The sequence below is a fragment of the Erpetoichthys calabaricus genome, chromosome 12 (genome assembly GCF_900747795.2).
Source record: "Erpetoichthys calabaricus chromosome 12, fErpCal1.3, whole genome shotgun sequence".
In the NCBI taxonomy this organism is placed as follows: Eukaryota; Metazoa; Chordata; class Cladistia; order Polypteriformes; family Polypteridae; genus Erpetoichthys; species Erpetoichthys calabaricus.
In genome coordinates, this window is record NC_041405.2 from 54,021,970 (window position 1) to 54,034,958 (window position 12,989).

The 12,989-nt window shown below is 42.0% G+C and overlaps 1 protein-coding gene across 2 annotated transcripts in view; it reads left to right on the forward strand.

The window, feature by feature from the left end:
- arhgap36 (Rho GTPase activating protein 36) overlaps positions 1-12,989 on the forward strand; it is a 112,596-nt gene that overhangs the window by 82,439 nt on the left and 17,168 nt on the right. For both annotated transcript variants that reach the window (XM_028815549.2, XM_028815550.2), the window contains exon 5: positions 1,365-1,560. In XM_028815549.2, the coding sequence (XP_028671382.1) occupies positions 1,365-1,560 (196 nt within the window). The remainder of the gene's footprint in view (positions 1-1,364; positions 1,561-12,989) is intronic.

The window sequence follows — 12,989 nt, forward strand, 5'->3', positions numbered from 1 at the left end:
CATTGCAACAAACCAAAATGTACATGTTGGTTAGAATAGCTTTCTTCTTATAGTTCTGGGATCCTAAAGCTTGAAATGTTAGTCTTTAGTCATTCAGTATACACACCGATTAGCCACACCATTACAACCACTAACACGTAGGTGAAGTGAATAACATTGTTTATCTTGTTACAGTGACACCTGTCGAGGGGTGGGATGTATTAGGCAGCAAGTGATGCATTGCAAGAAGGAAAAATGGACGACTGGGTCAAAGCATCCCCAAAATGGCAGGGTTTGTGCAGTGGTTATGCAGTGGTTAGTACCTACCAAAAGTGGTCCAAGGATGGACAGCCAGTAAACTAGTGATAGAGTCTTGGACGCCCAAGGCTAACTGATATGTGTGAGGAGTGAAGTCTACCCCCCACAGAACCCCAGAGAAGAATTACAGTAGAACACATTGTTGAAAAAAATAATGCTGGATATGAGAGAACACACAGTGCATCACAGCTTGCTGCATATGGGGCCGCGTAGCCTTAGACCGGTCAAGGTGCCCACGCTGACCCCTGACCTTCGACTAAAGCACCTACAATGGGCATGTGAGTGTCAGAACACGACCATGGTGCAATAGACGGAGGTGGTCTGGTCTGAGGAATCACATTTTCTTTTAGGACATGTGGACTTTTGGCTGCTTGTGCATTGTTTTACCTGGAAAAGAGATGGCAGAGGGATGCACTATGGGAAGTAGGCAAGCAGGTGGAGACTGTATGATACTCTGGGCAATGCTCTGCTGTTAAACCTTGTGTCCTGTCATTCATGTGGATGTGACTTTAACACGTACCACCTACCTAAAGGTTGTTGCAGACCACGTACACCTCTTCATGGCAATAGTATTCCCTGATAATAGTTCCCTCTTTGAGCAGGATAATGTGCCCTTCCACACTGTAAAAATTGCTCAGGAACGGTTTGAGGAACATAATCAAGAGTTCAAGGTGTTGACTTGGTTTTCAAATTCTTTAGATCTCAATCTGATCAAATGTCTGTGGGATGTGCTGGAAAAACAAGTCTGATTCAATGGAGACCCCACCTCGCAACTTACAGAACCTAAAGGATCTGCTGCTAAAGTCTTGTTGCCAAATACCACAGGATAGCTTCAGAGGTCTTGTAGAGTCCAAGCCTTGATGGTCAGGGAGACCTACACAATATTAGACCAGTGGTTTTAATATTGTGGCTGATCAGTATATACCACAGTGCCTATTTCTGCCAATAACCCAGCATCCCCCTACCCCAATCCTGCTCACACACCAGCTGAATTGTGCCAGAATGTGTAATGTATACCAAGGCGTTTCGGTGCCACTATTAACTTCCCACTGTTGTGCCGTTTCCAGGGCGGCGTATCGGTGGACTGTCTTTCAGAATTAGATGACAGCCACACACGTTTACTGGAGGCTCTGCAACTCTCTCATCCTTTTGAACTGGAAAGCAAGAAAGTCACAGAAAAAAGCAAGCGTTTGAGCCTTAACCCCATTTTCAGACAGGTTCCTCGAGTAGTTGACAAATGCTGCCGTCACATTGAGACTTGCGGTAAGCATCCTTTCCATCAGCTGTCTATGTCATTACTTTGTTAATCTAAGCAGTTGGTTTGGCTATAAGGTGCCAGTATGTAACCAGTATAAGTTATTATTCTGACTCATTCATTTTTAATTTGTTCTATTAACTAAATGTCCGTCACAATGAGGATCTTCTTGTTGATTTAGCCACAAAGGTGTTGTGGCCTCTAACAAGTTACTCTATAACTGCATTCGATACACAACTATCTTTAAAAAAACAGCTGGGTGAGATAAGTGGACAAGTAACAATGAGACAGATGGGTTAAAAATTACACTTTAAGGTGTTAATTTTGGAGAAAAAAATATTAAATCTATTTCCATCACTAGGTCAAGAGGACCTTCCATAGTTGTAGCTTTATTGGGAGTAGAAAGAATTTCTTCTTGCTATGGAGCTTAATCCTCAGTCACATAGGCAGGCAAACAAAGTTCAGGCCTGCCAGTTGGATTTTTGTGTTCAATTTAGTCCAATTTCATATTCCACCAAGGTTCATTATGCAGGAGACAAATTTATATAGAAGAGGTTGGTGAGTCACATAGCACAAGGTAACATAAGCAGGTGCACAATCACCCTGGGATAACCCCAGTTAGTGGCTGTGGTTTTGTTGTGCCTAATGGAGTACTGACCAGAGATAGGAGCTGGACTAGAAACTCTCTTTTCCACGAAGCTTCAAATTGCTTGACCAGCTTACTCCCCATACTGTTTCCACGCTCACTACTATTTTAATATCATCATTGGTATCAGCAGGCATTGTACTGAACAGAAGCAGTGACTGAGAAGTGAATACGTTATTGTGGTACTGGGAAGGTGGGCAACCTGTGCATCCACTCCAGTAGAGCCACAGGGCAGCTACCTATGAAGGATGGTCACGGCAGACAGTGGGGTTTTTGTTTGTAATTGATTTACCTTTGAAGTTCATGGTCTCCCCATTTATCCCACACTTGTGTGTTTAAATTGTAATTTATAAAAGCATTTGGATTAAACTTATGTTCTTAGTCAAGATGAGTGGAGTCACCACAATGGTCCTTCCCCATTACACCATGCATAATACTCTTAATATTTTGTTTTTTGCTAATTCCATATTATTTATCTAAATGGTCAACAGATACATCTATAGATTCTAGTCTTTGTGTGCCATGTAACATTGTTGGTCAGTCCTTGTTTGTCATCTACAATATGAGGAAATGCAAATTTCGATCTGAATAAAAAAATCCCAGCTGGCATGTCTACATTGTGAACAAAAATAGTTTTTGATGAATTATGTTAAAAAATGAAAATAATACTGGCCTAAAACATCACAGCACATCTGCTTCACACAGCTGCTCTTGCAGGAAACACTTGAAGTGGCTATAGTATCTTTAATATTATACACTGACCATTGCCTTTTTTTGTTATATCCATATTACTAACCGAGAATGGTAAACCAGATATGGACGCAGGGACCTGCCCGTGGATGCAGGAGACATAGTGCGCAGGCGCCACACAAAGCCCCCCTCCCCAGAGTGAAACGGGAGAGATTACGAACGTGCGCAGGCGCCACACAAAGCCCCCCCCCCCCCGCCCCAGAGCGAAACGGGAGAGACTACGAACCGTCTGACATGCCGCAAGCAGGATAAAGCGAGGTCAGAAATAAAAGACAGAGTAGGAAACAAAGTAAAACGTCATAAAGAGGTTAAAGAATGGGGCCAAACACATGGAGAGCAGGTTACAGATGATGAAAACTGGAATGCAACAGCTTCAAAAAAACCTAGGCACGAAACACATGCACACCGAGATACAGAATATAAAGGCAGAAACAACGACAGTTAAACGTCCACACCACACAGCGGAGGCAGACCCGGAAGGTGCAGGCGCCTACATCGCGCGTCGGAAGGCGTGGAAAAGTACGAAAGGCAAACGTGCCTACACAGCATGGTAAAACCCGATATAATACGGAAGGCGCAGGCGTCACCGCCATATTGTGCGTGGTACTACTGCGGAGTGAAGTTAGGAATAATGTGCTGCTTGGGATCGTACAAAACGCCGAACGTGACCCACCGTCTGAAACTGCGGAGGCAAAGCAGGCACGGGTTCAAACCGAACGAGCTCGACTGACGGATATACGCCTACAACGCGCGTCTCAAACCGCAGAAGAAGGGCAAGCACGAGTTCAAAACAACGCAAGCTCCTACAACACGCGTCTGAAACTATGGCTGCCCAGCGGGCACGGGTTCAAAACGTCGCGGGTAGGCGAGCGAAGCGAGCAGGAGACGGAGCCCCCCTTGTTTTGTATAACTGAAAAGTATTTTTATGCATGTATTGACTTAGAAGTGAGCATTCACAACTCAAACCACCGTCTTCATTGTGTCAACATTTAAATGGAAACCAAAGGTACAAATTTGAAATTCAAGAATATATTAGTTCTAAGATGTGAACATCACATTCATCCCACCAAGGTTGTGAATTTGTTATCATTGTTATTTATATAATCATTATTTTATAACTCACTTCTTGTAAACTAAAAGTTTTCGACAGTTCTAAAAATTTGTGACCCCCATTTAAATGTGCATACAATTTTCTAGTTTTCTGTTTGGCTTTATGCTGTTATTATATAAATAGTTATAGATTTTTCAGAAGGTAGCTAAACGTACATATAGTCTGTGACCACTTTATGAGGCCTTTCTGGCCATTAAAGGACTACTCAACCACAAAATTATGTTGTTTTTATATTTTACTTATTCCATGTAGTTTGCAGTGATGGACATGAAAAATGTTTTATCTCATGTCTTCGTGGAGAACAGATAAATAACGAGGTAAACTTTCTGGAAAAAATGGGTGTTTATGGTGACTAACACTGAACCACAGCAAAAATTATAAAAGCATTAATGAAATAATTTCTCAACATACATCCACATTTCAACCCATCCAGTCACATGCTCAAAACAGGTAAAACACATACATTTCTTACAAAAATACTGTTAAATAAATGCTTCTGGAAAATCAGAGAAGTGCACAAATTTTTTGAAATGAAGAGAGGACTCTTGTCCAATAAATGAGGCGAGGAGGCAGTTCAGCCAAACACCAGAATGTCCAATGCATGTTACTTGAGTCACTACTGCTTCCAGCATCTCGGAAACAGCTGCCTTCTGCAGATTTTCATACACTGCAATCATGACGGTTTTGAGAATGAAATGGTATACAAACAACATTCAATGAGGGCCATAATAGCCTTTTAATGAGAGAGGCCAGAGGTGAATGGCTAGACTTGTTCAAGATAAAAAAAGGCCACAATTATTCAAACAACAGCTCAAAGTGATTCATTGCATGTTAAAGAAGATGGGCTACAACAACAGAAGACAACCCCACCGTTTCACTCCATTCAGCTAAGAACAGGAAGCTGAGCCTACAGTGGGCACATAATTTGATAATTGAAGATATGATAAATGCTGCCTGCTCTGAGAATCTTCATTTCTGTGATTTTACAATTACAATTTGTTATAAAATAAATGAGTCCATGGACCCACCCTGTCTTGTGTCAACACTACAGGCTGGAGTTGGTAGTTTAATGGTATGGCGAATCTTTACTGGTACCCATAAGGCATCTTGATATGAACTTTAAGTTTAAATTGTATGCCACAGCATACCTAAGCATTGTTGCCAGCTATGGACATCCCCTTATGGACACAGTCAACCCTTTTATAAAGGAATATTTTGAGTACACTCTTAAAAATAAAGGTGCCAGAGTGGTTCTTCAGAGCAATGCCATAGGGAAACCATTACTGGTTCCCAAAAGACCCATCCACATTAAGGGTCCAGAAAGAACCATTTATTTATTTTGATCTGTTACAGGCTTCATACAGTAAATTACTAGGAACAGATGGTAATAATTTTGTGAAATACCAATGGGTCCTGATTTTAAAAGGACTCTCGCTGCACACAACAACACGGGCTAAGTCCTGGTTTCTTAATCTGTTAGTGTCCTGCTAAGTAGCCTACCATACAGTGAAGATTTCAATTTTTTCTACATATAACAAAGCTTGCCTAAGCAGAAAGAACCAACTTCATATGCAGACAACCCTTTCCAGAAGGAAACAGTGCTTTGTCAAGCAAGAGTTTTACAAAGAACCACACAACTCAGTAAAGAAACACAAAATGCCCTTAAAGATAGATAAAGATAGATAGATAGATACTTTATTAATCCCAAGGGGAAATTCACATACTCCAGCAGCAGCATACTGATACAAAAAACAATATTAAATTAAAGAGTAATAAAAATGTAGGTAAAAACAGACAATAACTTTGTATAATGTTAATGTTTACCCCCCCGGGTGGAATTGAAGAGTTGCATAATTTGGGGGAGGAACGATCTCCTCAGTCTGTCAATGGAGCAGGACAGTGACAGCAGTCTGTCGCTGAAGCTGCTCCTCTGTCTGGAGATGATACTGTTTAGTGAATGCACTGGATTCTCCGTGATTAACAGGAGCCTGCTCAGAGCCTGTCGCTCCGCCACAGATGTCAAACTGTCCAGCTCCATGCCAACAACAGAGCCTGCTTTCCTCACCAGTTTGTCCAGGCGTGAGGCGTCCTTCTTCTTAATGCTGCCTCCCCAGCACACCACCGCGTAGAAGAGGGCGCTCGCTACAACCATCTGATAGAACATCTGCAGCATCCTATTGCAGATGTTGAAGGACGCCAGCCTTCTAAGGAAGTATAACCGGCTCTGTCCTTTCTTACACAGAGCATCAGTATTGGCAGTCCAGTCCAATTTATCATCCAGCTACACTCCCAGGTATTTATAAGTCTGCACCCTCTGCACACAGTCACCTCTGATGATCACGGGGTCCATGAGGGGTCTGGGCCTCCTAAAATCCACCACCAGCTCCTTGGTTTTGCTGGTGTTCAGGTGTAGGTGGTTTGAGTCGCACCATTTAACGAAGTCCTTGATTAGGTCCCTATACTCCTCCTCCTGCCCACTCCTGATGCAGTCCACAATAGCAGTGTCGTCAGTGAACTTTTGCACATGGCAGGACTCCGAGTTGTATTGGAAGTCCGATGTATATAGGCTGAACAGGACCAGAGAAAGTACAGTCCCCTGTGACATGCAGTTCCCGAGATGCACATACTGAGGTCTGTCTTTAAGATAGTCCACGATCCATGCCACCAGGTATGAATCTACTCCCATCTCTGTCAGCTTGTTCCTAAGGAGCAGAGGTTGGATTGTGTTGAAGGCGCTAGAGAAGTCTAGAAACATAATTCTTACAGCACCACTGCCTCTGTCCAAGTGGGAGAGGGATCGGTGTAGCATATAGATGATGGCATCCTCTGCTCCCACCTTCTCCTGGTATGCGAACTGCAGAGGGTCGAGGGTGTGTTGAACCTGTGGCCTCAGGTGGTGAAGCAGCAGCCTCTCCATGGTCTTCATCACATGTGACGTCAGAGCAACAGGCCGGAAGTCATTCAGCTCACTAGGACGTGATACCTTTGGGACTGGGGTGATGCAAGATGTTTTCCAAAGCCTCGGGACTCTCCCCTGTTCCAGGCTCAGGTTGAAGATGCGCTGTAGAGGACCCCCCAGCTCCGATGCACAGACCTTCAGCAGTCGTGGCGATACTCCATCTGGACCCGCTGCTTTGCTGGCACAAAGTCTCCTCAGCTCTCTGCTCACCTGCGCTGTTGTAATTGTGGGTGGGGATGTCTCTCCTATGCTGGTATCAGCAGAAGGATGTGTGGAGGGTGCAGTACTCCGAGGTGAGAGTGAGAGTGGATTAGGGTGGTCAAACCTGTTAAAGAAGTTGTTCATTTGGTTTGCTCTCTTCACGTCTCTCTTGATGGTGGTACCCCGCTTCGAGCTGCAGCCAGTGATGATCTTCATCCCATCCCACACTTCCTTCATGCTGTTACTCTGCAACTTCTGCTCCAGCTTTCTCCTGTACTGCTCCTTCGCCTCCCTGAGCTGGACTCTAAATTCCTTCTGCACGTGCTTGAGCTCATGCTGATCACCGCCTTTAAAAGCCTTTTTCTTCTGGTTCAAAAGGCCCTTGATGTCACTTGTAATCCATGGCTTGTTGTTAGCATAGCAGCGTACAGTTTTTACTGGAACTACAATGTCCATACAGAAGTTGATGTAGTCAGTAGTACAGTCAACAACCTCCTCAATGTTCTCACTATGTGATCCCTGCAGGATATCCCAGTCTGTAGTTCCAAAGCATTCTCTCAGAGCCTTTTCTGCCTCAGGAGACCACTTCCTGTGGTTGTAGGAATGACCCTCACTCTCGGTTTGTAGTGAGGCTGAAGCAGAACCAGGTTATGATCTGCTTTCCCAAGCGCAGGCAGCGGGGTGGCGCTGTATGCGTCTTTAATATTTGCATACAGTAAGTCAATAGTCTTATTTCCCCGGGTGTTACAGTCCACATACTGGGAGAAGGCAGGTAATGTTTTGTCCAGCGTCACATGGTTAAAATCTCCAGCGCTTAGCACAAGCGCCTCAGGGTGCTGCGTTTGTAACTTAGCAACATCACAATGGATGATGTCACTCGCTATCTCCACGTCCAGCCGAGGAGGGATGTAAACAATAACAACAATAACATGTCCAAACTCTCTGGGCAAGTAATAGGGACGCAAACTTACGGCCAACAGTTCAATGTCCCTGCAGCAAGTGGAGACTTTGAGTGCAGGATTTCATGCCACGTCACAAAGTATTTATCATCCTAAGCTATTTCCATGACTTCGGTTTACTCCACCGTCCTGCACAGCCCCCAGATCTCAGTCCTTTAGGGCAGGGGTTCTCAATCTTTATTCCTTAGTCTTCATAAAGTTGCTTGCTATTGAAATTATATTTATTAACAAAATCTTATTTGTTCCTAGTGTTATTACACTGTTTGTATTTTTTAAAGCATAATACAAAATTAAGAAGCCATTTAAAAAAAAAGGTCTATACATTTTTATTAAATAATGATTATTTCACTAGTGCCTGAATTTCTTAATCGTAACATAAAGTTGCCATTTTTAAAGATAAATAATAGTTAGTAATTACCAAAATACAGAATTTGTAATAATTCTGAAAACAACAAAAGCTGCTCACTACTCAAATTGGCTTAAGTATTACTTTTTAATTTATGCATAAAATAATTACATATTTATGAAAATATAAATTAAAAAGTTATTTTTAAAATGCAGAATTAATCGCTGTAGACATGTTTTTCATAACTTAATTATACAAGTATGTTCAGAATGCTCTGGATTTAGCACTGGAGTGTTAGACACATTTAAGAGTGCAAGTGCAAAGGCATTTTTTCTTCACATACAACAATCAATACTAATAATAATTCTTTACATTTATATAGTGCTCTTCTCACTACTCAAGTCATCTGAAAAGACAAAAGAATTGTGTAGTGCTGTTTTGTGCGACAGTCAGGTGAGGCCCGCCAGCCATGACACCCGTGCAGCTTTAAAAAGCGAGTGGAGTGGCCACAGCGGCTGGTGTCTCCTGCATGAGGTTGTCAGATCTTTGCTGTGATGCTACAACAGCAAATTTCTTTATAGCGGTGTGGTGTGCCACCTTCATTTTATTTTTCCTTGCTGGGCCATTGTGAGCAGCATGTTCCCATTCTAACTGCAAATTAGTGCTGTGATTAATGTGCAAGAACACTGGAGACACAGTTTAAGGGTAGGTGTAAATGTAATCTGGCCAAATTATATTCAAATACAATCTGAAATGAATGTGAAAGGGGTCTTTGAAAAAACACTGCGCACCTTATATAACATATTGTAATTGGTTTGGGAAGAAGGCGCATCAGAACAAGGAAGTGGTTGCACCAACTGAATTGGGAACTTTTTACGTCTAACTATAAACCTCTCCTTATTCTGGCCACAACTGATGTCCTACTGAACTACCTTCCAGAACTTTCTATCCAATTCGTAGTTCACTCCTTACTTAGGGTCTGGCAACTGAATTGGCAAGCTCAGCTCTGTCTGTCTAAAACACAACAGATGTGTTGAAAGCCACCAGGCAGCATTGGTAAGAGTGTGTCCTACTGCCTATAGATTCCTATATGCGCCAGACTGATACATAAGTACAGTCAGGTCCATGAGTATTTGGACAGTGACACAATTATCATAATTTTGTCTCTGTATGCCACCTCAATTGATTTGAAATAAAGCAATCAAGATGTGATTGAAGTGTAAACATTCAGCATTAATTTAAGGGGTTTACCAAAAATATTGTATGAGACACTTAGGAACGACAGACACATTCTTATTCAGGATTCCCCTATTTTCAGGGGCTCAGAAGTATTTGGACAAACTAACATAATCATAACTAAAATGATCATTTTCAATATTTGGTTGAAACTCCTTTACAGTCACTGACTGCCTGAAGTCTGAACCCACGACCATCTCCAAGTGCTGGGTCTCCACTCTACTAATGCTTTGCCAGGCCTTTACCACAGCAGTTTTCAGGTGCTGCTTGTTTGTTGGACTTTCTGCCTTCAGCTTTGTCTTCAGCAAGTGAAGTACGTGTCCAATTGAATTGAGCTCAATTGATTGATTTGGCAATTGAAGAATCTTCCACTTCTTTGCCTTGAAAGGCACTTGGTTTGCTTTTGTGGTATCTTTTGGCTCATTGTCCATCTGTACCATGAAGTGTTGTCCTATCAGTTTTGAAGCATTTGGTTGAATCTGAGCAGATAGTTTAGCCCTGTACACTTCAGATTTCATCCTGCTACTTGTGCCAGCAGTCATGTCAAAAATAAACTCTAGTCACCAAATTCCATTGGCAGTCAGGCATGCCCATGCCATAACTCTGCCTCCACCATGTTTGACAGATGACGTGGTATTCATTGGATTATGAGCTGTTTCTTCTCTCCTCCATATTCTTCTCATTCTCTAAACAAATTGTTCCAGAACTGGTCAGGCTTTTAAGAAATGTTTTTCTAGCAAAGAGTAATCTACCCTTCCTATGCTTGAGGTTTACTAGTGGTTTGCACCTTGTGGTAAACCCTCTATATACAGTATACCTTCATGAAGTCTTCTCTTGATTGAAGACTTTGGCAGTGATAAGATGACCTCCCATTTTTGTGTTCTTGATTTGGACAAATGTTACTGAGCTCACCAATGTGTTCCTTCTTTTAATATTGTACCAACTGGTTGATTTGACCACTCCTGGGGTCTCATGCATAACGCCGTAACACTATAACATGGCGTAAGCACAAAAGCAGGAATGTGCGTACGCACAGAAAAATCCAGATGCAGGAATCTGTACGTATGCAAACTTCCACGTTCTTCCGCTACATAAATTCCAATCAGCGTGAAAAGTAACACACGTGCACGCGCCTTCTGTCCCGCCCCAACTCCTCCCAGAATTACGCCTCTTTGAATATGCAAATCAATATAAATAGCCCTTAAGCTCAGCCTTCTGTGAAAAGACAATGGGAAAAGCACGGGGGAAAATATAAGAATTTCAGTGAATGCCAAATGGAGGCAAAGGAAAAACGTACTATTTGTTGGTTTAAACAGTGGTATAATCAACAAAATGAAGTTGATCAAGTGACAGAGTGTCGGAGAAACTCAAAAGCTCAAGTTCACAAAGTCGCACAGTGCTCGAAATAAAAAAGAAATCACATATCAAAGTCGCCGTGAAAAGGCGAGTCATAGCCCACTGTCTGAGTGTCATATGAAAGCTTATTAGGGTACAGACAAAAAAATAGGCACACAGTGGGAAAAAAGCACGAAATGTCAACTTTAATCTCGAAATTTCCACTTTAATCACGTAGTTTATTTTGCCATTAAAGTAGAACATCATAAACTTCATCTTAAAATCGTTTAATTTACTAATTTCTCAAATCCCATTGTAACTAAAGTAGCACATTAAATGCTTTGTTCTGTATTTGTTCTTCTATGTGCTCTGTGTGTGAATCACTACCTGCTTCTTAAACGGGCTTTCTTTTTCTCTGACAGGACACAGAATCCATTACATTCGTGATATTACAGCTCTCTGAATAATTAAAATACTGAGATGTATACGTGATATCTTTTTCATGATGATAGGAGTTAAAGCATGTTATTAAACATGGGAACATGGTGGCGCAGTGCTTGCTCCGCCATGCGCGACCTTCGATGAAATAATTTATTACAGAAGTACTGTCTCTTTCAAACGTACTAACCTCCAATTCCTGTCCTTACTTTTCTTTCTCCAAATACCCAATCGCCACACAATCAGCTCTGTAATAGACGTGAAGCCATCTGTAAGCTTAGAACGCCGATTCTTCAAAACTTTTAAGGAACATTGAAATATCTTCGTAGTACATGTTTAATTATTCTATCCGTCTATCTTTCCAGTGTCGCGTCAGCACCAGCAAGAATACAACGCAATGCAGGAACAATCCATGAACTAGCTAGCGCTGCGGCAACCGTGTCCTCACATGTTTAATTATTAATAATACAGATTATTTAAATGAAGTTAAAGTTTTATCTGTATAATATAATCAACATATTTTGCTGCATTTCATCTTAAAAATGATATCGTCCTCATATGTAAATACGCGCTTTATAAAGTGGCGCAGGTTGTGCAATATTATAACTGTAGTGCAAGTTTACAGTGAGGTGATTGTACTTATAAGTCCAAACAGTTCTACAAGGAGCACTTGATGGACTGATTAGTGCGTTTATTGTTCTTGGGATGAAACTCTTTCTAAACCGTGAAGTCCGTACAGGGAAGTCTCTGAAACGTTTTGCCGTGGCTGAGTCAGCGTCTGCTTCATGCTGTATACCGATAATTCTCTTTCCGATCAGCTGCTGCTGTGATTCCCCACTCAGATACAGTGATATAAATACTCCGAGTGGTGCAGTAAGAGTAATATGGAAAAAGATGATCTGCTGTGGCAACCCTTAACGGAAGCAGCTGAAAGAAGAAGAAGATGCATTGAGAGTAACAACGCTAAAGCAGTTATGGTATTTGGAATACTATGGCTATTCCCTGGACCATTATATTGCTGCAGTTTAATTACAATCGGATGCATTAAACTAATAAACAATATGCAGTTAGTTTCAGTGTATTTATAAAGCTGCGTCAGGAATGTGAATCTAAGAAAGAAAGGGTGACCACACAGGAACAGTAGCACTGCTTTGACGCTGGGTGCCGCCAGTCTGCAAAACCGAGCGGAGAAATTGCGTATGCCAGGGTATGAGTTATCGTGGAAATGTGCGTGGCTTTACGCCAAGTTTAGGTTTTATACATCGCAGTTTGAGTGTGGAAACGTTCGTACGCAACATTTCTGTGCATACGCACCGTTTATACATGAGGCCCCTGGTGTTTCTGCCCTCCCTCTAGACCAGGGGTCTCCAACTCCAGTCTTGGAAAGCTACTCTGGCTGCAGGTTTTCATTCTAAACCTTTTCTTAATTAGTGACCAGATTTTGCTGCTAATTAAC